Source organism: Saimiri boliviensis, chromosome 5, assembly GCF_048565385.1.
Source record: "Saimiri boliviensis isolate mSaiBol1 chromosome 5, mSaiBol1.pri, whole genome shotgun sequence".
Lineage (NCBI taxonomy): Eukaryota > Metazoa > Chordata > Mammalia > Primates > Cebidae > Saimiri > Saimiri boliviensis.
Genome location: NC_133453.1, coordinates 87,614,444 through 87,640,479, shown reverse-complemented (window position 1 = coordinate 87,640,479; position 26,036 = coordinate 87,614,444). Strand labels below are relative to the sequence as shown.

Below are 26,036 nucleotides of genomic sequence, written 5' to 3'. Positions count from 1 at the left end.
TATGGGAAAGAAAGCATCTTTTAGACAGTTGTAGTTCCCGGACATGTGTGAGCTGAGAAACACACACTAAATTTAGGGTCCTTCTCTACTAGAAACATACAGTGCCACATTTGAATGGCATCTTCTCGGGAATCTGGCTTTCTTTTTAGCATTTTATTTTTTAAACAAACGCATTGGCTTCCTACGCCTCCCACAGATTTTAAAGTAGGAAGTTTGCTTAGTTCTCAAAGTTATATAATGTATAATTATGTGTATCATAATATACATTTTTCCAGTGGAACAGTGTTTCCCCAAGTATATAGCTATTGCTCACAAAGGGATTTTTCCATTTACACAATCCCAAGTGTTGGTGAGTGTGATGGATGTTATATTATGGATGTGGTCCCACAATGTGATAGGGACAGGACATTTTCAAAAACATATATGTCTGATTTAAATTACAGCAACTGAAATGCTTACAATTGCTGATATTAGATGACTACGTTTTAGTTTGTGTATTTTGTTACTTTCTTGGGAAGTGTACTGAATGTCAGCGTAAAATCTTGGACTACCTCACTGAAGATGTCTGCAGCATGTTTGGCGTGATTGACGGACACAGAGTCATTTGGCATCCACCCAATTCCACGCAACCACTCCAAGTCAGCCTTGTAAACATTCTGTGAAAACAAGGCCAGAATGAGTTCAGCAACCCTGGTCATGGGGTCCTAGTTAGCCTACCCATTGGTCTGATGAAGCAAAATACAATGTAAATGCTGTTTAAGCCAAGGAGGACATACTCAAGTAGCCACACAGGTAATGTAAGAAAATTAACTAGGTGGCCAGGCAGTGTGACAAACTGGTGCATATATTTTTATTTAAAGGGGGTTATCCTCAATTCCGTTCTGGTTATTGTGACTAAAGGATAATTCAGAGCTGCGTCGTCTGAATTTTCAAGAGAAATGGGAAACCCTACATTTGTACACTAAAGTTTTTGGATTTTAAAAACTTGGCAACTTAATCACTTGAACCTGAGAGGCATGTATTTCAAATGTATCAATTAAAAAAGCATGTCTGTGCCTACATCCTGTCCATGGACTGTCTGTGGGCTGCTAATATTTTACTGGCTATAAGCCTCTATTACTATCTAAATTCTACAGAAAGAATATTTTCACAGTTTTCTTTAACTGACACAATTAAGACCTGTATTCACACTACCATTCATTTCCTGATACAAAGTCTAGGTCCTTCTTGGATTTGATGATTTTGGCACCATATTATAAGGTCTCACTAATACTAAATTCTTGGTGATATGAAGTTGTAAAATGATGACAGAGGGTTGAGTGTCATAAATTCTCTGGGAGTCATAGCCAAATGAGAAAAGAGTTCATTTATCCCCAGATGCAGCCCACTCACGTCACTCTGCAGTTCGTAGGCCTTCTTGGCCTGAATCACATCATTCTGGTCGGGCATGCAGGTCCACTGGTGCAGGTAATTGCGGTAATCCACGTCACTGACCAGAGCCTGGGAATTTTTCGAGTGCAGGATGGAAAGCATGTCCGCGGGGCTTTGGATCTTCGCCTTCCATTTGGCCCAATCCAGCCGGTACTCTCGTTCATTCTGGAGCTTGTCAGCTATGAGGCCCAGCGGATCTTGTTGTCATCCCTGGCTGTGAGGGTGCCCACGTAGTGTCCCTTCTGCTTCTCATGGTCAAGCTTATATTTATACTGGAGATGCAAAAATAAAAAATAAAGCAGATGGGTCACAGCATGTCCTTTTGATATACCTAGGGCATTGGCTAAAAAAAAAAAAAAAAAAAAAAAAAAAATTGAGAAGTTAAAAAAGGCCACTCACGTCACTGGCAATCTCCCTGGAGGCCTTGGCAGCCTGGATGGGGATGGCATCCAGCCGGACATCACAGCCTGCCTTCATTTCATCCCAGCCCTCACGGTAAAGTTTCTGAAAAGGAGAAAAATAAGGTATCATCCTAGATTCAAATTTACCAATACCTTCAGTGGCTCAAGTGAAATTAATATCACAGGGGCACAGTTTTGAAGCCAAAGGACTTGAGTCTCGAACTTCTGGTCTCAAGTGATTCACCCTCCCTGGACTCCCAAAGTGCTGGGATTACAGGCATGAGCCGCCATGCCCAGCCATTTTAAATATATATATATATATATATATATATATATATATATATATATATATATATACATACACACACACATTTATATTTAACTAACAACGACAAATAATGCTGGGCCTGAGACCCATTTTTTTTCAGCTACTAATAACTTAGAGAACACGAGAAAATTTCTTAACTTTTAAAAATCTCTATTTACGATCTGATAAAAACAAAATAACAATATCTTACTCATATAGTGAGTGTGAAGATTAAATGAGTCATTTTAACGTGAATTTGCTTTGTTACCCATAAAATCAAAAACAAATATTCTGCTAAAATTGTGCTTTCTAAATCATGGCAGCAGTTTTAAATTGTGGATTTAATCAAGACTGCAGTAATGGTGATACACGTGTAAACAAAATGTCTTTACAGTTTGGTTAGCATTCACATGGGTTGTTTGATTTCTTCCAACATGGAAGTCATTCTTATTAATATCTAAATAAAGTTAATAATTTTGCTTTTAGCATAGTTTTGAATATTGGTCTTGCTCATATAATATAATTGGTAGGGTTCCGGTGTTTTCAGCTGAGAAATTTATCATGCAAGAGAGCATAAGAGACTTTCCAGATTTCTCCTGCCACAGATGCCTAGGGATTGAGTGGGGAGAGGAGTCTGTGCTGCAATGAAGAACTGACTAATCCTTGATTCAGCCTCTTGACAAGAATGCACTGCACCATCATATTAATATCTGGTCCAAAAGAGAAAATATATCAGTGCCCTAAAATTGTATTTTCTTCTTAAACATTGGAAAAAATTGGTCCCCAAGTGGCTCATTACAGTAGAATTTATAGAGCTGTTTGGCACATGGTGAGGAATCTTTGCTGGCAGCCTCCTTCTCTCAGAAAGACTTATTATTCTTCTGAAAGAATGCAAAGTTCCAAGCCTTGGCAAATTGCACTAAGGTGGTATCCTCCTTCTGAGGTCACACTATTCTACACGCAAGCAACCTCTGTGATCCATGAAGACGGCATCTTCCTTGAACTTTCCTGAATTGTGTAGCCAGCCATGTAACTGTCTTGTACTCACTAATAGTTTTTTTTTTCAGTTGTTTCTCTTGCTATTTTAAGGCTTAAAATGATTTCTTCTGCAAATAATGATAATTTGGCCTCTTTCTTTCCAATATTTATCTTCTGTTCTGACTCTTAAATAATTATATTAGCATCAATGAGAGGCTTACTCACTTGGCCAAAACTTTCAGGAAATGTTAAATGATGATGACATTAGGGGCATCCTTGTTTTAATCCTGATATGAATGAGAGTTTGCTCACTGAGGATAGGTTGGCCTTTGAGATTTATGTTTCAGTCATGTCAAGAAAATATTTATTCTTTCTTAACTGAAATTTTATTTAAAAAAATAAGAGTGGGTATTGGATTTTGTCAGATGCCATTTAAATTTACTAAAATGAGCTTTTTCTGCTTGTCCTATGGCACTATTAGGTCTCTGAATATGGGGCCCTCTTGGCATTCCTGCCTGAACCCCAGTTGATTTTATCATATCATTTGAATGTAATGCTGAATTTGATTTGTTAATATTTTATTTAAGATTCCCCCCATAATTACTGGTCTACAGTTTAAATTTTATTTATTTATTTATTTGAGATAGGGTCTTGCTCTGTCACCCAGGCTGGAATTCAGTGGCATGATTATGGCCCACTGTAGTCCCTACCTCCTGGGCTCAAGTGATCTTCCCACCTCCGGCCCCCAAGTAGCTGGGACCACAGGTGCATATCACTGTGCCCAACTAATTTATTTATTTTTTATTTTCTTGCAGAGGTGGGGTCTGCCCATGTTGCCCAGGCTGGTATTGAACTCCTGGGCTCAAGCAATCCTCTGGCCTTGGCCTCTTGAAGTGCTGAGATTATAGGCATGAGCCACCATACCCAGCCGGTCTATAGTTTTCAATGTGTGACTCTATCTTTGTAAAGTTTTGGTAATTTCAGTGGATTTCCTTCTTTCACTAGGCTCCTGGTAATTTATTTATTTATTGAAGTTTTGAAAACATCAAGGGGACTCTGACGTTTGAAAGTACAAAGCAAAGTGTTTAAATGTTCCCCTTAATTTCTCAATTAAGAAACCTCTTAATTTCTTGAAATATGTTTTTTGGTTTTTGTCCTTGGGTCAATTTTTGTCACTTATAATTTTCTAGAAAACCTCCGTAGATCCACATTTTAAAATTAATTCATATATTTTTGCAAAGAATTCTCATAATTATTTTGAGTTTATCTGAGTCTATCATTAATTCTCCTTTCTTGTTTGTGCATCTCTTCATTCCTCTTTCACCTTCTTCATCCCCTTATTCAAAAAAAGACAACTCAGGAGACCTTTGTCATGGAGATATTGACTCAGCGGTAATTGGCCTTGCCCAGTTAATCACCACGGATCTCCTCCTTACCTCACTCTTAGTCAAGGGCTGACTGCAAGGAGTCTTCCCCATCCCACCAAGTTCATCTTCCCTCCCTTGGTGATCCAAAGTTCCATGGTCATAGTATAGCACTGAATGGGTAACTTTCCAAACGAAAGTCTGTTGTGATACTTACACTGCTCACATTAAGAGCATTTGCTCTAGCGAGATTAATTTCAGGAGTGTCTGGCATTATGTGGATTGAAGTTTTATCCTTGTCCCAAAGCTCTCTGTACTTTGGCTATGGAAAGAAATAATAATAAAATTACTTCACAATTTTCATGTCACTAGTCCTGGTATGCAACTTTTAAATTTTCTTTTGGATCTGATCCAAAATCTTTTCATATTAGGGCAAAGATGTCTGGAATCTTTTCACATAAGTTACTCAGATTTAATGTAAGAGCTATTATTCCCTTTTATTAACACTTTGAGTTTTTACTTAAAATTAATAAGCAAACCAAGACAATACTATCAGTATTAGTAAAATTTATGTTATTAATGTTACTGTTATTCTATAATAGATTACTAGGTTTATTATTCCTCATTTATTTATAGCATGAATTCAATTTTAATGGAGAAAAAAAACTGACTTACTATACTAATATTTTCAGCATTAGCTTTAGCGAGGACCACTTCAGGAGTGTCAACAATGCTTGTGTACTTAAGGTTCACCACAGGCGTCCGATAGACACTGTCGCAAAGGATCTCCTGGGCATTTTTGACTCTCAGCACTTCAGGAGAACCTTGAGGCATCCAGCCAATGCCACGCAGCCACTCCAAGTCAGCCTTGTAGAGGGCCTGAGAAAGAAAACACAGGTAGAAGCAGGGTTTGTGTTTTGTTGTGTATGTGTGTGGTAAAATGAGTAAGGCTTTTATGATATACATAGATACGTAATTTTTTTTTTTCTTTTTTGAGACAGAGTCTCATTCTGTCACCCAGGCTGGAGTGCAGTGGCATGATGTCAGCTCACTACAACCTCCGCCTCCTGAGTTCAAGAGATTCTCCTGCCTTAGCCTCCTCAGTGGCTGGGACTACAGGCATGTGCCACCATGCTCAGCTAATTTTTATATATGTATATTTTTCTTTTTTTTTTGAGACGGAGTTTCGCTCTTGTTACCCAGGCTGGAGTGCAATGGCGCGATCTTGGCTCACCGCAACCTCTGCCTCCTGGGTTCAGGCAATTCTCCTGCCTCAGCCTCCTGAGTAGCTGGGATTACAGGCACGCGCCACCATGCCCAGCTAATTTTTTTTTGTATTTTTATTAGAGACGGGGTTTCACCATGTTGACCAGGATGGTTTTGATCTCTTGACCTCGTGATCCACCCGCCTCGGCCTCCCAAAGTGCTGGGATTACAGGCATGAGCCATCATGCCCAGACTCTTATATTTTATCTTTCACAAACAATAATTAAAACAGTCACTAGCCTTACAAACATAATACTTTAAATACACAAAGACATTTTATTTTGCTTGGTTTTCTGTGGCAAGGGTCTGTGTGGAAGTGCCCACGTGCATTGTAAAAGGCAAGGTGATGCAGAAGCAGCTCTCCATTTGAGAGAATGCATGGAAGACTTTTGAATAATATTTAGGCAGTCATCACACCATTGGACTTTAAAGCAATAATAATGGGGTTTCTAGTAAGTTTTCCACACAGCAGCAAGAATGATCTTTTCAAAATTCAGAATTCAAATCAGCTGTCACACCATTCCCCCGATTCTATGGCTTCCTATTGGTCATAGGATAAAGATCAAAATTCCTTGGCGGGGCGCGGTGGCTCAAGCCTGTAATCCCAGCACTTTGGGAGGCCGAGGCGGGTGGATCACGAGGTCAAGAGATCGAGACCATCCTGGTCAACATGGTGAAACCCCGTCTCGACTAAAAATACAAAAAAAATTAGCTGGGCGTGGTGGTGCGTGCCTGTAATCCCAGCTACTCAGGAGGCTGAGGCAGGAGAATTGCCTGAACCCAGGAGGCGGAGGTTGCGGTGAGCCGAGATGGCACCATTGCACTCCAGCCTGGGTAACAAGAGCGAAACTCCGTCTCAAAAAAAAAAAAAAAAAAAAAAAATCAAAATCAAAATTCCTGACACAGACTAGAAGGGGATGAATGGTCTGGCAGCAGTCCCCACCTATTCTTCCGGCCTCGTGTCATCTGCAATTCCAATGGCCCTGTGTGTGCTGACCACACAGCCCGTCTTTCAATTTATAATCTCATCAGCCCTCTTCGCATATGTTGGTCTCCCTGAAGGAATGCCCCATGTCCTCCTAACTGACCCGACTCCTAATTCTTTTTTCATATCTCTGTGAAATTGGTGCCTTCTCAGAAGAACTTTCTTGATCTCTCTTCATAGCACCATGGATCACTCACAGTCATTCCATTTTTATTCTTTAATGAACATCTAGGTCTCGGTTATCAATGTGAACCCCCTAAAGTCAGGAGCTGTGTCATGTTTTTGTTTTGTTTTGTTTTTGCTACAGTGTCTCACTCTGACTTCCAGGCTGGAGTGCAGTGGTGCAATCTCAGCTCACTGTGACCTTCACCTCCTGGGTTCAAGCGATTCTCCTGCCTCAGCCTCCTGAATAGCTGGAATTACAGGCATGTGCCGCCATGCCCAGATAATTTTTGTATTTTCAGTAGAGACAGGGTTTCACCATGTTGGCCAGACCTTGTGATCCATCCACCTCAGCCTCCCAAAGTGCTAGGATTACAGGTGTGGGCCACCATGCCCGGCCCTAAGTCATGTTTTTTCTTCTACTTTATTCACCATTGTATCTTTAAGTGCTTAGCACATGCCTAGCACAAAGTGTGTTCAATAAGCATTTTTTGAAAGGACGATTAAGAATTTGATCACTAGTTTCACAGTTTTGGTCTTAACTGAGTTTTCTTTTTCTAAGATAGCACTCCTCTTTGAATTGTGATTTCCACATTCTTAGTTATCTAAACATGCTTCCTCAAATATAGGCAAAGTGGTTAAGGAGATAAAATTGTTACATTTTAAGCAGTAGTGTGATGGTTAATTTAATTTTTTATTTTTAATATTTAGAAACAGGGTCTTGCTCTGTTGCTTAAGCTGGACTCAAGTGATTCTCCCACCTCAGCCTCCTGAGTAGTTGGGACTACAGGTGTGCACCACCACTCCCAGCTTGTGACGCAGGTATCAGCTTGGCTGAGCTTACCATATGGCTGGTAAAGCAATATTTCTGGATGTGTCTGTGACAATGTTTCTGGAAGAGACTGGCATTTAAATCAGTGGACTGACTGAGAGGGATCCACTCTCACCCAATGTAGGTGGGCACCATTCAACTGGCTGAGGGCCTGGATAGAACAAGAAGGCAAAGAAAAGGCAAATTCTCGCTCTCTTCCAGAGCTGGGATACCCTTCCTCTTCTGCTGTTGGACATCAGGACTCCAGGCTCTCCAACCTTTGGAATCTGGGACTTAACACCAGTAGACTCCCAGGTTCTCAAGCTTTTGGCCACAGACTGAGAATTCTACCCTTGGCTTGTCTGGTTCTCAGGCCTTTGGACTCGAACTGAGCTCCAGTGTGGACTTCCCTGGTTCTCCAGCTTACAGATGGACTATCATGGGACTTCTCAGCCTCCATAATCACATGAGCCAGTAATACAAATAAATCCTGTTATGTTGTATTGGTTCTGTTTCTCTGCAGAAACCTAATAAACCAGTTATGCATTTTATAAAAGCCATTGTGGGCCAGGCATGGTAGCTGACACCTGTAATTCCAGAACGTTGGGAGGCTGAGGTGGATGGATCCCTTGAAGTCTGGAGTTTGAGACCAGCCTGGCCAACATGGTGAAACCCCTTCTTTACTAAAATACAAAAAATTAGCTGGGCACAGTGACAAGGGCCTGTAATCCCAGCTATTCAGGAGCCTGAGGCAGGGGAATAATTTGAACCAGGAGGTAGAAGTTGCAGTGAGCTGAGATTGCTCCATTGCACTCCAGGCTGGGTGACAAGAGATTCCTTTTTTTTTTTTTTTTTTAAAAAAAAAAAAAGGCAATAGTGCTGCTCAGCTCAGAAATGGCATTTTGATAGCTAGTTAATAGGATAAAAATATCAGGTGAAAAGTCTAGTATGAGTAAAAAATGTTGAAACATTTCTACCTTAATAAAATGACATTATATGTATTAATGTTTAAAGTATGATGAATACTTAAAATTCAAAAGAAGGTATTTTCAATGAAAATTACATACACATTCTGAAATTTCCCTTTCTTGTTCTTTAATAACTTAATTGATGTATGTATCTCCATACACTAATGTGGTTCAGGTTAATGAAGAGACTATATTTCTCCAGAAACTGTCTTAAATCCACCACCTGTCAATGCATTTTAAGACATGAGCATGCTTTCCTGTAATGAACTCATTATTTAAAAAAAATTATCTCTAGATGCTTAAGGGAACAAGGGTCAGATAATTTTTAAGTTATCTATTCTATATAGGAAATAAATAACCTTCTGGAATCCATCATTTTTAAAAGTTTGAAAGGGCCGAAAATATAAGTAAAATTAAAAATGCCTTAGATGAGTTAATGAAAGACTACAAGTGGTCTGGAGCATGCTGCTAGCTTTTCTTTTCTTTTCTTTTTTTTCTTTTGGAGACAGAGTCTCACTCTGTAGCCCAGGCTGGAGTGCAGTGGTGTGATCTTAGCTCACTGCAACCTCCACCTCCTGGGGCCTGGTTCAAGAAATTCTCCTGCCTCAGCCTCCTGAGTAGCTGGGATTACAGGCATGCACCACCATGCTCAGCTAATTTTTGTATTTTTAGTAGAGATGGGGTTTCACCATGTTGGCCAGGCTTGTCCTGAACTCCTGACCTCATGATCTGCCCGCCTCGGCCTCCCAAAGGCGTGAGCCACCGTGCCCGGCCACTAACTTTTCAAATTAAGTTTGAGGAAGATGGTCCTGCCCTTCTTCGATACATAGCTGAAGGACCATGGATGTTCTGATGTTAAAGAAAAGGCCCCAGGACTTTGGGAGGTTGAGGCAGGTGAATCACTCGAGGTCGGGAGTTTGAGACCAACCTGGCTAACATGGTGAAACCCATCTCTACTAAAAATTAGCCAGGCGTGTTGGTGCACACCTGCAATCCCAGCTACTTGGGAGACAGAGGCAGGAGAATTGCCTGGAAGGTGGAGGTTGCAGTGAGCCAAGATCGTACCACTGAACTCCAGCCTGGGTGACAGAGCGAGACTTCATTTAAAAAAAAAAAAATAGAAAAAGCACTTTGGGAGGCAGAGACAGGTGGATCACCTGAGTTTAGGAGTTTGAGACTGGCCTGGCCAACATGGCAAAAACCTGTCCACTAAAAATACAAAAATTAACCAGGCATGGTGGCGCATGCCTGTAATCCCAGCTACCTGATGCAGGAAAATCACTTGAATCCGGGAGGTGGAGGTTGGAGTGAGCTGAGATTGTGCCACTGCACTCCAGCGTGGGTGACAGAGCAAGACTCCAAAAAAGAAGGAAAGAAGGAAGGAAGGGAGGGAGGGTGGGCGGGCAAACACAGTATACATTAACGAACTATAGCAAAATTCTGGTAGCACCTTTAACAGTGAAAATGAAAATGAAAACTTTCTGAAGAAACTTGGCTGTAGGTAGGCCATCAATAATTCTGATGAAATACTAAAGTGGAGTACCTTGTGTTTTCAGAGCTTTAGAAGGAGCTATCAGGAAAGCAATGGGGGACTGATTTCTTGGGGGACACACTTACGTCACTCTGCAGGTCGTAGGCTTTCCTGGCTTGGATCACATCATTCTGGTCGGGAAAGCAAGACCACTGGTGCAGGTACTGGCGATAGTCCACATCACTTGCTAGTGCCTGGCCTTCTTTGGCAGCGTTGATGGATACCATGTCCCCGGGGATGGAGATCTTGGCCTTGTGGTCGTTGTAGGCCTTTTTGTACAGCCTGTCATTCTGCATCTTCAACACATTTGCTGCCCAAACTAGTTTAGGGTCTTCCTTAGCATTGCGACATCCAATGTAATGGCCTTTCTGTTTCTCATAAGCAGTTTTGTACAGATACTGGTAGATGTGAACAGAGAAAAGAAGAGTAGTTACTCCAAACTCACTTTTTCTAGAGAGCCTAATCAAAATAACTCCATCTCCCTTAGTTTACCTATTTTTTTTTTTTTTTTTGCGGGGGTAGTGGGGATGCTGTTTTTATTTAAATTCAAGGCATAGCCACCACAGCAGGGCATGGTGGCTCATGCCTGTAATCCCAGCACTTTGGGAGGCAGAGGCGGGTGGATCACTTGAGGTCAGGAGTTCAAAACCAGCCTGTCCAACATGGTGAAACCCCATCTCTACTAAAAATACAAAGTTAGCCGGGCATGGTGGTGCGTGCCTGTAATCCCAGCTACTCGGGAGGCTGAGGCAGGAGGATCGCTTGAACCTGGGAGGCAGAGGTTGTAGTGAGCCAAGATCGTGCCACTGCACTCCAGCCTGGGCACCAAGAGCAAAACTCCATCTCAAATAAATAAATAAATAAATAAATAAATTAATTCAAGCCATAAGTTTTGACACATTGGTTTTGTCTTCTGTGTCTATGTGCATGAAAACACCTCTTAGGCGAGAACCTTGTTGCTGGATTATCTCTGAGTACAGCCTGGCCACCTTCAGATGTTTCATCACAAACAAGTACCAATTTTACTTATTACTTTAAGTCAAATTAATTATTTATTGAAATAGGTTTCTTTCTTTCTTTCTTTCTTTTTTGAGATGGAGTCTTGCTCTGTCACCCATGCTGGAGAGCAGTGGCGTGATCTCGGCACACTTGCAACCTCTGCCTCGCAGGTTTAAGCAATTCTTCTGGCTCAGCCTCCCAAGTAGCTGAGATTACAGGTGCCCACCACCACACCCAGCTAATTTTTGTATTTTTAGTACAGATGGGGTTTCACCATGTTGGCCAGGCTGGTCTCGAACTCCTGACCTCAAGTGATCCACCCACCTTGGCCTCCCAAAGTGCTGGGAATACAGGCATGAGCCACTGCACCCAGCCTGAAATCATTTTTAATTATAAGCTTATTTTAAAATTTTACTTAAAAATGTATAGCCCTACCTAAATGGAGAAAAAAAAGTATTTTTCTAGTACACATTAAAACAACCATATAACTATTTAAAAAAATACTTGTGCACATACTACATAAAATTATTACAGGAACCACCAGTAGTATGCAGGCCACACTTTGAGTAACAACAGAATTCTTTGTACTATGAGATTCAATTCTTTTAGTACGTGTAAATCAAGTGACATCGTGAAGATAGTGAAAAGAAAAGCAAAATCTGTGCTTAAACGTAAGAGTTGTAGAACCAAACAGAGTTGCAAAAGGATTCTCAAATTGTAAGAGTTGTTCTTGAATTTAGGATTTTAAAATATACTAGTAACAATGATCCAATTCTATTTAAATATAATTCACAGGGCATTAAGTTAAACTCCCTCTGTGTCTACTAGGTAGTGTTTGTTCCGGTTAAGCAAGCAGGAGCTCTTACATCACTGGCAATATCTCTGGAAGCCTTGGCGTGCTGGATCCCAATGGCATCTGCTCGCAGGTCATAACCAGTCATCTTGACATCTTCCCAAGCTTGCTGGTAGTGTTTCTGCAAACAGAGTGCAATACCACAGTCAATCTGAAGAGGGAGCTACCGAGTCAGCATTAGTGATGAGTTTAAAAACAGGTATTAACAGTTACACTGAACATTAACCTCTCCTTAAGATTTATAAAATAGTCTGGTTTCATATTGAGCTTGAATTTCAGTAGATTTTTAATGACATTTAGTAAAGCTCTCTCCCAAAAATTATTTTTTGAAGTAGGAAACTTAGGAGATAATAAATCATGTAAAAACCAGTAAAAATACATATTGTTTGGCTTTTAAAAGGAAAGAGCAATGATGGATGGCCCACTAAAAAATGAGAACTAGATATTACTCTACATGTTTGTAAGTCTTCCGTTGTGTTTTTGGAGAAGCCATTCCATTTTTCCTTCCAACAAACATTGAGATGTACGTTATACAGACAGACAGACCCACACAGCTACTTATCATTAGCTTGCAGCTAGAAATAAAAGGAATGGGAAGAAATTCCTTTTGCCAAACTCCCTTTGGGGTATGTAATAAAAGGTCTGGTTAAGCAGAGAGCACTCTGAAAAGCAAATGATGTGTGCTGTCTTACATTGCTGATCTGCAGAGCATTGATTTTGGACTGCAGCATCAGGGGCGTGTCAGCTGGCACGTTCACATTCGCCTTCTCTTTCTCCCAGGCATCGCGATACAGTGGCTGGTAAAAATGAAAAACAAGGGGATGAGTGAGTAGTAAATAAGTCAATTAACACATGAACAAAATTATAAAGTCAGAAAACATACTTGAATAAATGGATGATGAATAAAAGTGTAACTGAATTTTATAATTAAAACAAATAACATTATAAGTAAATTAAAATTTAGGTAAGATTAAATAAGTAAATCTAATTTTATATCTAAATAATAAATAAAATGAAAAGTTCTTTTTGGATGGTCTCTGATATAAACATAGATTACATTGTCTACATTTGCATTCTTTTTTTTAAAAACAGAAATGGGTCTCATTATGTTGCCCAGGCTGTTCTCAAACTCCAGGGTTCAAGTGATCCTCCTGCCTTGGCCTCCCAAAGTGCTGGGATTACCGGCATAAGCCACTGCACCTGGCCTCATTTGCACTTTTATTTAAAAGGTGCCAATAGTGACTTCAGTAAGAACACATTCACGTGTGATACAACATAAATTTAAAATGAGTCAGAAATATGGTAATAAAATTATCCTTTCCATTTACCTCGAATTATCTGATGGGTAAGTACACATTGCAGATAGCTTTGATAGTCCCCATTGCTAAGCAGGACCCAGCTTTTTTTGGTACAAATAACTGCCATAATGTCTAATATTGGGGTTGTTCCTAGACTTATCAACCTATTTCAAGTAATAAAAAAGTGGCAATTTTGTGATTATAGTACTAAGTGGTAGGCCTGTATTATGGTCTGGCTCTCTAAATGTGATCAAAGTGTATATCAGGGTGTGCAGAGCATGACATGCTCGCCACATGTGCATTGACCAAAGACTTATCAAAGCAAATCAAATACAGAAGCTGCTAACAGACTCACTACCGGGAGATCTATCTAGATAAAGGCACGTTTCAGATCCTGACGCTGACGTGAAGGGTCTAAAGTTCATATTTATAATTCTTCTTGACTGAGGAGTCAATCTGTGTCAATTTGTCTGAAAACATCATCCACCTGGCTTACCTCACTGATCTGGACTGCATTGATCTTTGCCTGGATTACTTCTGGGGTGTCAACAATGCTGGTGAATTTGAGGGCCTCCGGCTTTATACGATACAACCTTTCATTCAAGAGATTCTGGGCATTCTTCACTCTCATCACTTCCACGGAACCCTCTGGCAACCATCCGATACCCTTCATCCATTCCAGGTCTGATTTGTACAAGTTCTACATGAAGGAGAGAAACACAGAGTGGAGAAGAGTCACAGTTGCCCATAAGAGTTTGATGCTTGCAAACCACACATCACCTCTATTTAAATCAATTAGATGGCTAATCTCATAAAACTCAAGGATCAACACTAAATGTTAATATTGGGTGTTATCTCTTTGGCACACATGAGAGAAGTTCAGAGTATCCTGCAGGAATTGGAACAGGGCTCACTCACAAGTGACACTTGGTGGTGAAATGACAGCCAGCAATGGCACCTAACTTTGTATACTTGGATTAGTTTCTACACTCACCACTTGAAGTCTGCCTTTTATATACCACTGGGAATAACATCAGTAGGGTTTTAGGAGGAAAAGAGCCTTAGATGTATGCATAATGAGAAAAAACATACATACCTATATCTATATCTACCCTGCCCCCTATCTCTCTGTTTTTTTTTTTCTGTGTCAAGTAAACATGAAATCCAACATTTCCTTATACTTACATCTACTTCTGAAATATGTTTCTGATCTTGCAGAGGTAATGGCTCAGAGCAGCTGCAACTGAAATTTTCTACCTAATTACATAGAATAAGAGACTGATTTTCATCTTGGTGAATAAAATCTTGCTACCGTAAGAAGGAGTCCTCTATAAGATAGAAAATGTTTGGGGAAAACTCTGCTACCATGAATTGTACAGAATGTTAGATTCTATTAAGATGATCATTTAGATTATGCCTCTGGGGAATGCACTGGGATTAAACACACAAATACACATCTCCCTGGTTCTAGTGACAATATACTCACATCGCTCTGCAGGTCATAGGCTTTCCTGGCTTGGATCACATCATTCTGATCTGGCAGACATGTCCACTGGTGCAGATAATTGCGATAATCAACGTCGCTAACTAGGACCTGGCATTTCTTGGCTTGAACGATTGACATCATGTCCAACGGTGTGTTGTGAATTCCTTTAGACTTCTCATAAGCTTTCTTATATTCTCTGTCACTCTGGATCTTGGCAGCATGTATAGACCATACCAACTTGGGGTCATCTTGTAGGGTGCGGAAACCCACGTGGTGGCCCAGTTGCTTACGATAACCTTCTTTGTATTTGTACTAAAGTTGTAAGAAATCAGATAAAAAATACATACGGAAATAATATATTAAGAGGGGCTTCTTTAAATGGTTTCAGAATGATTTCTTAGCCTTAGTATAAATTGGCTCAACACTGGCAGTCGTTATATATTTCAGTTCACTTTAAAGAAGTTAGGTAATACTATTTTAGGTAGTTTCAGAGAGGACATGAGTAAATCAGGAGGGAGATGGTGTGGTGAACAAGAGTAATAAAAACAGTAGCTAACATTTACTAAGTAATTACTCTATGCCAGACACTATTACGACTACTTCACATGTGTTGGGTAGATCCATATGAAACTACCGTGTTTTTCGGTCAAAAATCATTGACCAGTGGCAATTACAATCACAGTTAATCCTCACAATGTGTCTATGAGGTAGATACTATTATTAACATATATTCCAGATGGGGAAAACAAGGCACATGTAATAATCTCCATCACCAAGGTTCCCTGACAAGTGCAACATTAGGTCAAATGATCTCCTATAAGTACTGAAGGAACCTTAGGTGGGGAGAGGTCATATGTGTGTGATCTTGGAAACAGGTAAGAAAGACACATGTTACAAGGATGGAAAGCAAGATCGTTGGCTTGAATCAGAAGATAAAAACAAATGTTCTGTGGACAAGAGTTTTTGTCTGATGAGTGTCTTAGGACTAGTATAAGACGGTTTCTGCTTCTTTCCTTTGTTTGGATAACACAGGCAAGTTTGAACACAGAGAGAGAAAACTGGGAATAAAGCAGGCGGTAATGTGATAATATGGACCAGCTATGGTTATACAAAAATAAAGAATAAGGAGGAGGAAACAACTGGATACATGAGACAAAAAGCAGAGAAGAACTCAGATAAAGGGAACAAGGTGGCCTAAAGAGTTGGAGCTGTGGGGAGGGTGGACTTGGTAGCATAATTATTTTATTTTTATTTTTTTGAAACGCAGTTTCACTCTTGTTGCCCAGGCTGGAGTGCAATGGCACGATCTCTGCTCACTGCACTCTCTGCCTCCCGGGTTCAAGCCATTCTCCTGCCTCGGCCTCCTGAGTAGCTGGGATTACAGGCTCCTGTCACCACACGCAGCCCTTTATTTTTATTTTTAATTTTTTTAGCAGAGATAGGGTTTTACCATGTTGGCCAGGCTGGTCTTGAACTCCTGACCTCAGGTGATACACCCACCTCAGCCTCATGAAGTGCTGGGATTGCAGGCGTGAGCCACCATGCCCAGCTAGTAGCATAATTATTTTGACCACTGGTAAGTTTTAAACTTAGAATTAAATGAACTTCAAAACATTACTAAGAGTATTCTACATAAGTCTCCAGTATAAAATCTTGTATTTAAATGTGATATCAGTCTTAAGTCTTATGTGAAACTATTATCTGTGATTTATATTTATGGAGAATGTTAGAAATATTTTAGGGACAAAATGACATTGTATTGGGTCCTGAATTTTCCCAAGAATTTCATACAGACTCTTCATAATGTTTTACTTCTACTTTGTAACAGCATCAAAGTAAGTTTACACATATATCTCATCTATGCTAACTTTAATGTTTTCCATTCCACTTTAATATTTTCAAATAGAGAAAGCTTCTAGCACGGGATGAGATGCAATTATTTGCACAGATTTTTTTTTAAACACAAAATTCTTGAAAAATAGTCTGCCTGCTTGTTTTATAGAGGAGAAAAACTACAAGGAAACAGAAGGAAGCATACCTCGCTGGCAATTTCTCTGGAGGCTTTGGCGTGCTTAATTTCAATGGCATCTGCCCTTATGTCGTAGCCTTTCTGCTTGGCCTCATTCCAGTCTTTTTGGTAGAGTTTCTATAGAGGGAAAATATAGGTTTGTTTACATGAATGGGAAAATAAGCAAATATACTCAAATTTATCATAATGTAATTCATAATATAGTCAGTATAAGAAAAAAGCATTCATTTCTGGGTTCTTTTAATTGTTGGCTATTTCCTTTGTGGTGTATAGAATATTTCTGGTTAAAATTTTAAAGCTAAGCATCAAACTCTATTAATGTCTGAATATTTACATCCATTACAATATGGTATGCATTTGAAAATATCCCACAGCACATACATGGAACCTAAGGATCAATGGGAAAGCCAGAGAACTTTATCAGGTACCAGAGAAGATCTGATAAGATTATTCTACCAATTTTGCCCTTTGACTTTTCAGAAGTTTCTGCTAAAGCGTTGTGACATAGATACCATACATCACCTACTGTTTGGATGTAATTAAAAAATGGTCTTTTGTCTTTCCTATGGCCTTGAAATGTCAAATGAAAAAGTCCTGGATCAATCAAAAAACCCAAGATGATAACAAAGACTGTTTAGAGTGAAGGAGGGCACAAAAGGGATTCAGGTGTTCTAACTCCTGCAGTCTAGGCACCCAGCCTTGTATCTAACCACACATTTAAAAGAGAGAAATTCCATTCATATTACATTGGGACTGGTAGCTCCAAAGAAAATGTCTAGCACCAAAAGCCACAAACATTCCGACGTAGGTAATTTGTCTGTTACAGCACACTCCATGAGCAGACAGATATTACCCATAAAGGCTTTTGCACTTCATGTTCATGCCACTTACATTACTGATTTGCAAGGCATTGATTTGGGCTTGCAGCATCACCGGAGTATCGGAAGGAATGCTGATGTTGGCTTTATCTTTATTCCAGGCTTCTTGATACAGTTTCTGTGGAGAGAAGGGAAATGGGAAATCAGTATCTGAAACATTAAGCCTTAGCAACTATTCAATCTGGAAAAATGCTTTTACATATGTTTGTGATAGTTAATTTTATGTGTCAACTTGGCTGGGGCACAGTACCCAGATATTTAGTCTAACATTATTTTAGGTGTTTCTGTGATAATATCAATAAAATGAAGTTAACATTTAAATCAGATGTGGGTGAGCCTCATCTAATTAGTTGAAGACCTTGATAGACAAGATGAACCTCCCCAGCAGACGGCCTTTGGGCTTGAATTGCAACACAGCCCGCAGTCTCCAGCCTGCTGGCCGACCCTGCAGACTTCAGACTTGCCAGCCTGTACTATCTCATGAGCCAGTTTCTTAAAGTCTACCTCTCTCTTTCTGTGTGTGTGTGTTTGCACACACACACACACACACACACACACACACATATCCTATCGGTTCTGTTTCTCTAGAGAATCTGGACTGATACAATGTTATTTATTATGTAGCATGACACTACATGTCTTAGTATTTAATACGATGTCAACAAGTATTTGTGTTCCTGAGTTGTAATGGAGTGACATTTTCATTGCAGTACTTCAAAGTGTGTACGTGTGGTAGAAAAAAAGGCATGTTGGTGTTTGTCAGAGTTTTATTTTCAATATATCTTCACGAGTTAAGACATTCTTTTTTTTTTTTTTTTTTAAGACAAAGTCTTGCTATGTCACCAGGCTGGAGTGCAGCGGGACCATCTCGGCTTGGCTCACTGCAACCTCTGACTCCTGCTTTAAGTGATTCTCTTGCCTCAGCCTCTCAATTAGCTGCAATTATAGGCATGTGCCACCATGCCCAGCTAATTTTTGTATTTTTAGCAGAGACGGGTTTCACCATGTTGGCCAGGATGGTCTCGATCTTCTGACCTCGTGATCCCAAAGTACTGGGATTACAGGCATGAACTAGTGAAGACATTCTTAGAGTTGCTCCTCTCACTAAAATTCTTTGAAGAAGTCTGGTCTACATGCTCAGTTTGGGTGGTATCATTGGGAAAAAGAATCCAGAACCAGGAAAGCTTGATAGTAGGATGGTTCTTACCTCACTTATTTGCAGAGAATTGGCTTTTGCCAGGACAACTTCTGGAGTGTCAACAATGCTGGTGAATGACAAAGCTTCTGGACGTGTCCTATAGAGTCTTTCATTCAGGAGGTCTTGAGCAACCTTCACTCTGTTCATTTCCACTGAGCCTTCTGGCATCCAACCGATGCCACGCATCCACTCCAGGTCTGCCTTATATACATTCTATAAAGATGTCAGACAAAAATACCATTTCAAGTGTTAGACATACCACCCCTTAGCTGAAAAATAAAGCACATGGGGTTGAAGGGAGGATAAGCAGAGATTACACTTCCAAAAAGTAAGACCTGAGATCTCACGTGATTCAGGGTTTTTAATATTGATGACAGAAGTAATTCGTAAAAACATAATTATTTATACTAGCCATGAATAATAATATATAGTAATAATGCTGCATTCCATGATATAGTTGATATTTCAAAAAATTTTATAATTGAAAATTTTTAAGGGAAATTTTGCTGCATTAAATTCTATTTTAATCCTGTGATAATTGATCCAAGAAAATGCTGTTTAGTGTTTTGGATCTAGCATAATAGCAGCAATTCTTTTAAAAACATTCAGATCATTTATGTTTGTCTGAAATTATGTTTTCATTGCCAGAAGCTACAAATGACATGGAAAAAAATGTCTAAACTGGGCTAGGGAATAAAGGACATGACCTCACTAATAGAGATGACCTCATCTCATCTCTATTTTTGTTTCTCACAACATAACTACTACAGATGGATTTTATATTAAATAATGTAAACGGTAACCCCCCACCCCTGCCCTCAGGTTTGTGCAGTACACAGCCCAGGGGCTTGTCCACAGCGGCACTGACAGGACAATTAACAAATCTTCGTCTTCCCCTTCCCCCTTTCCCAAAATTCATCTTACGTACATCACTCTGCAGGTCATAGGCCTTCTTTGCTTGGATAATGTCGTTTTGATCAGGCATGCATGTCCAGTAATGCAGGTAATTGCGATAATCAATGTCACTGACCAGCGTCTGACATTTCTTGGCCAGCAAGATGCCCAGCATGTCCACGGGGCTAGAGAACTTGGTCTTCCACTTCTGGAATTCCTTCTTGTACTCCCTTTCACTTTGAATTTTTCCTGCATGTATGGCACACATAATCTTGGGATCATCTTCAATGCTCTGGGCTCCAATGTGGTGGCCTTTCTGTTTCTCATACGCTTCCTTGTATTTGTACTAAAATACCAGAAATACAAGTGTAGACATCCTGTTTTAAAACCATGCTCATGCTGACAATTGCAGATAACATGATATGGACAAGAATTTTATATTACAAACATTTTGGCATCTCTGAATTATTATTTTTAAAAGTGATGTTTTATATCATTATAAAAATAATTATAATGTAATCATATATCTTCATTGGTGGAAACTTTCCCTGCAGTAACTCTAACTATAATGCCAAAACGTATTTTTATTCTCTTTTAACAACAAAGGGAAAGGTCTTGGGAGGTAGAAGGTAGGACTGGAAGGTACGTGTGGCAGTAACTATAGAGCGTGGTCTTCCAGCAACCCTCTGGGTTGTTCACCTTGGTGGAGACCACAGAGAGAGTTAGATGGAAGTACTCACGTCACTGGCAATGTCCCTGGAGGCCTTGGCACTTTTGATGGAAATAGCATCCGCTCTCAGATCATAGTCCTTCATCTTTGATTCATCCCATCCCTTGGTGTAAAGTTTCTAGGGAAGAGATAATAGATGACAGAAAATAAAAGTGTTTGAGAAAGGTAATAGGCCAATTCCAGAAATGAAATTGTTAAGGTGGAAAAAGCATTTTAATTATTCTTAGAAATGTTTAAGCAACGATTAGGAAATCCCTTACTTGGCTGATATTGGCAGAATTGCTCTTGGCCAGCAGGATTTCTGGGGTGTCTGGCATCACGTGGATGGAGGCTTTGTCAGCATCCCAAGCTTCTGTGTATAAATGCTACAGGGCAGGGTGGGGTGGGATGGGGTGGGGGAGAGGGAGAGTAAGAGTTTTTGTTAAAGCCAATCACATCATTACAGTGATTAACAAATTTAACTCACATTTAACTATAAAATAACCCCTTCTAATGCTTTTGGGAGGTGAGGGAAGCAAAAAGGTCATGGGAAAAATAAAACATAACAAAATTTAAATAGCTGTATAATGGTTTCATAATTAATATGAAGCAATATAATGGTGGCTGTTAATTCTTTTCATCCAGTGAATCACAAGCGTATTCAGACATCCAGAGATGGAGCTCAGTTATAGAACCATGAGACAAGAAATCCCTAGACTTCAGAGTCCATCCCAAGTGCAAACCCAACTCTACTATTTCCAAGCTGTATGATCCTGAGAAAGGTATCAGAGATACTCCTCATATTCCTCCTTTCTGAGAGGAGGATAATCATTCTTTTTTATTGAGTATTTTTTGAAGATGACCCATAACATATATAAAATGGCCAAGTCATAGCAGATACTCAGCGATTTTTATGGTGATTCCTATTGCTGTTATCACTGTGGTTGCTGTTGATGTATGTAGTATAAAAGAGTTTCTAGAGTCGTATACCAAAACTCTGGAGTTTGCTGTCTGAAGCCACTTTCATATTCTGCACTGAGCACTCAGTTATACTAGCCTAATGACTGGAAGGCTTCCAGGCAGGTGTGGGAGAATTCAAGTTCAAGTCAATCTAAAATATGCATACTAAGGGCTGACTCATTGGATAAAAATAAAGAGACCGATAGAACTTTGGATGAAACAAATGATCATCTATCTTGTGTAATAAAATAAAGCAGAAATAGCAGCTAGCTTTCAAAAGTGTATTTCCATAACCTAATGTGGAGGCGCAAACCCAGCAACCAATTTTAATGTATACCAGCACTGCTATGAAACAGTATGTGTTTCACAGCACTCAGAATGAAATGTAAATGGCTTATATTCCTTACCAGATGGCTAAAGACACATCAGTGGCCTGAGTCTGTTCTGCCTAGGAGAATGTGCAAGGTAAGGTAATGTATTTGTGATGTCTCCAGGTCACTGCTCAGAAGGGTGGGTGCATCACTCCAGGGAAATCATCCCAGGCTCTGTTCCCACATGCACATAGAGAATTAGGGGGCAGTGTGTTGAGAAGAGCACACAGGGTCACCTTGAATTCAAGCAGATTCTCTGTTAAAGGTCTACATGAGAATTAGGCCTAAGACATCTCCTTTCTCAGGGGACCCTTAGAGAATTTCCTACTTTATGAACCAAATCTGTGGAAGGTATGTTTCTGGCAACAGGAAACAGCTGGAGACTCACCTTGCTCATGGTCAGGGCATTATTCTTTGCGAGGACAATTTCTGGAGTGTCTGTAATGCATGTGAATTTGAGCTGGTCTGCAGGCTGGCGGTACTTCCTTTCACTCAGAATTTCTCCAGCCCTCTTCACCTTCTCGACTTCTACAGAGCCAATGGGAACCCATCCAATGCCTCTCAGCCACTCAAGATCAGATTTGTAAATAGCCTGAAGATGAAATAATGTTAAATATTTATAGAGTTACTGTTTTCAAGTTTCTTAGAAAAAATGTCTCAATATGTATAATTCAGTTTTAAATTTCCATTCAAAAGTTATAATAGATATATCCTATGAATTAAAAAGACACATAATTATAATGCAATCAATTCATTTGGAAAATTAGGTTGTTTAAAACAGGAATTCTTAACTTGGCATCAGTGAACTTGGATAGGAAAAATATATAACATCCTCATTTTCATTAACCTGTAACTGAAATAAAGCATTTCAATCATTATAAGTATAAACAATAGATTACAGTAGTATTGCTACTACAGCTGACTTTGTCACCTATAGAAATCTCAAATCTTTTTATGTCCTATTATAGTTTAATACAGTTTGGTTCTGCATCTTCATCCAGATCTCAAGTTGAATTGTAAACCTCAATGTTGGATGAGGGGCCTGGTGGGAGGTGACTGGATCATGGGGGTTGATTTTTCCCTTGCCGTTCTTGTGATAGTGAGTTCTCATGAGATCAGGGTGTTTAAAATTGTGTAGCACATCCCCCTTTGCTCTCTCTCTCCTGCTCAGCCATGTAAAGATGTGCCTGCTTCCCCTTCGCCTTCTGCCATGATTGTACGTTTCCTGAGGCCTCCCCAGCCATGCTTCTGGAACATCCCATGGAACTGTGCGGCAATTAAACCTCTTTTCTTCATAAATTACCCAGTCTCACATAGTTCTTTACAGCAATGTGAGAACCAACTAATAAAGAATTGTTGCTGATGTCTTGAAATATTTATGCTCATCACTTCTTTGAAATTAGTTGTTACAGTCACTGCTAGAACTTTTTACTTAATGTATTAATAAAAAGCACATTACAGGTTTGGTTTAATACTTTGATAATGATATTTCAATATGATTGGTTTTGTTTGAAACTAAAAACATATTTTATTTTGTGCATTTGAGAACATTATCCTAAAGAGTTGTCTGTAGGTTTCACCAGACTGGAAAGATTCTATGGCACAAAAGAGTTGAAATGCTTTTCTAAACCTTGACTAAAGATTGTTAGAGCCACTCACATCACTCTGCAGGTCATAGGCCTTCCGAGCTTGAATGACGTCGTTCTGATCAGGCAGGCAGGTCCATTCATGCAGGGGGTGCTTGTAGTCTATGTCGCTTACGAGGATCTGGCACTTCTTGGCCAGCACCACCCCCAGCATATCCACTGGGCTGCTGAACTTGGTCTTCCACTTCTCAAAGTCCTTCTTGTACTCCCTGTCACTCTGGATCTTGGCTGCATGGATGGACCACATCATCTTGGGATCATCCTTAATGTTCCGGGCCCCAATGTGGTGGCCGAGCTGTTTGCGGTAGCCTTCCTTGTACTTGTACTAAAAAAAGAAAAGAGATATGAGTCTAATGACAAGAACATCTTATATACTTAGGTTTCATAGGTTCACACACACATTGTTTCTTTTTCTTTTCCCCATCACTATCACAAAGGGGAAAGGTGAATACCATCAACCCTATTTTTAAAAGTCAAAATCTAAACCTAGCAGAGGTTTAGTGATATGTACAGTCACACCACAAGCAGGTGGCAGCATGAGCCTGGAATGAAGAGCTTCTCGTTCTTAATATTTTTCCTCCTCATTATACTACATTACTTAGTTTACATTTGATTCCTTAACAAGTAGAGGTAAATATATTACACAATCTAATGGAGCATCTACTTAAAGACATGGTTGTTTTCCCAAAACTGTTTGACATTAATAATATTTTAGAATATTTCCCTTATTAGAACTTATAATAGACATCTCAGTCAAGGATATGTGTTACATTTAGATGGAGTTTATGTGCCGCCAGGAAATGGCCCCCTTATTAGCCTGTCAACATCACTGAGCTTTCACTGTGAGTCAGTTTATCTACCTTTAAGATTCAAGAATAACACATTATAGTCCATTTCACCCTGAAACGATCATGGTGTGGGCTTCTCCTGGTTAACAGCAAGAAAAGTTTTGATAATAGGGTGTCTATCCTTAACGATGGCAAAATGAACTTCTAAATTGATTGAGATCTGTCTCAGATAGTTTTTGGTTTACAGAAGGAATGAAGCATATGTGTAAGGCATGAGGCCCTTCCAGAGGACGGAATGTCTGGATTTGAGTCCTAAGTAGGCTTGTTGTAGAATGAGGACACTAGGCACCCTTAGGAGGTGTTTCGCATGTGAAGAAAAAAGTAGAGAAGAGGCAAGTGGGTGCTGAGAAAAAGCCTTGCTTACTTCACCATCTGTTGTGTCCAGTGAGGGACATCTCACTAATTAGGAGTTACGAAGGACAAAACAAATCTCTAAAACATGCCCATCTAGTTTTCTTTTAATGCCAGAATAGACAGAAGTAGTAAGAAAGAATTTACATGTATATTGGCTGTTTCCCACATGTTATTTAAAGGGATTAAATTAATCCCTTTAACTTCACAAACATCTAGGTCAACTGCTGCTCAATTTCCTATTTTTTTTTTTCTTTTTGGAGACAGAGTATCCAACTTCTGAGGCTCAAAAATATGAACCCATTTTTGGTGTCCATAAAAAACTCTTTTAAAAATAGCATGTCTCTATTTTTGATTGACTGACAGGTATATCGGGTCTAGAATTTCGTGCTTTTCTTTTTTCCATTTACAATTCTGTAAATGGGAAAATCACTAAAGGGAATTGAGACTTGTAGGGGTAACTAAATTTCTGGCAAGAAAAACTCTAAAAGCTTTTGTTTGTCGACATCTTTGAGTAAGAGATGTCTTTTCCAAAAACATCCACTTACATCACTAGCAATATCTCTTGAAGCCTTGGCTGCTTGGATTGGAATGGCATCCAGACGCAAGTCATAGCCTTCCTTTCTGGACTCCTCCAAAGCAAGTTTATAGAGTTTCTGTAAAAAAGAAAGTAATTATTCATTACTCCTTCCATAAAAAAGGAATCTGTTTATTATATTTTCTCTGTCCTCGTTTAAACTACAGACATAATCCACAAAGTCAAGCATTAGGGTGGATTTATAGATAGCTTTGTCTCATGGGTGCTTAAGGATTTTTAAGGCACATGTTCCAAACTTCGGGATTTTTATTGACTTGTGAATTTCAACATAAAATGTGGGGAAAAAATCAACATTTGGTTGACAAAATTTTATTTGCCAAACAAACAGATGTAAAAAAAATTATTTATTGGCCAGGCATGGTGGTTCACACTTGTAATCCCAGCCCTTTGGGAGGTCGAGGTGGGGAGATCATTTGAGGTCATGAGTTTGAGAAGAGACTAGCCTGGCTAACATGGTGAAACCCTGTCTCCACTAAAAATACAACAATTAGCTGGGCATGGTGGTATGCACCTGTAATCCCAGCTACTCAGGAGGCTGAGGCAGGAGAATTGCTTGAACCTAGGAGGCAGAGGTTGCAGTGAGCCAAAATTGTGCCACTATACTCTAGTCTGGGTGACAGAGTGAAACTATGTCTTAAACAAAACAAAAAAACAGAACAAAGCAAAACACTATTTATTATTGTCATCATAATATAAAAGACAGGCCATCATAAT

At 39.6% G+C, this 26,036-nt stretch overlaps 1 protein-coding gene across 1 annotated transcript in view; it reads right to left on the bottom strand.

Moving 5' to 3' along the window:
- Positions 1-26,036, bottom strand: part of NEB (nebulin) — a 221,979-nt gene that overhangs the window by 82,476 nt on the left and 113,467 nt on the right. Inside the window, 20 exon segments of the mRNA XM_074399695.1 lie at positions 552-656; positions 1,393-1,619; positions 1,622-1,703; positions 1,831-1,935; positions 4,699-4,803; positions 5,157-5,360; positions 10,291-10,602; positions 12,070-12,177; positions 12,749-12,853; positions 13,851-14,054; positions 14,841-15,152; positions 16,879-16,986; positions 17,761-17,865; positions 18,955-19,158; positions 19,874-20,185; positions 20,580-20,687; positions 20,830-20,934; positions 22,268-22,471; positions 23,539-23,850; positions 25,273-25,380. Coding sequence (XP_074255796.1) covers positions 552-656; positions 1,393-1,619; positions 1,622-1,703; positions 1,831-1,935; positions 4,699-4,803; positions 5,157-5,360; positions 10,291-10,602; positions 12,070-12,177; positions 12,749-12,853; positions 13,851-14,054; positions 14,841-15,152; positions 16,879-16,986; positions 17,761-17,865; positions 18,955-19,158; positions 19,874-20,185; positions 20,580-20,687; positions 20,830-20,934; positions 22,268-22,471; positions 23,539-23,850; positions 25,273-25,380 — 3,435 coding nt within the window.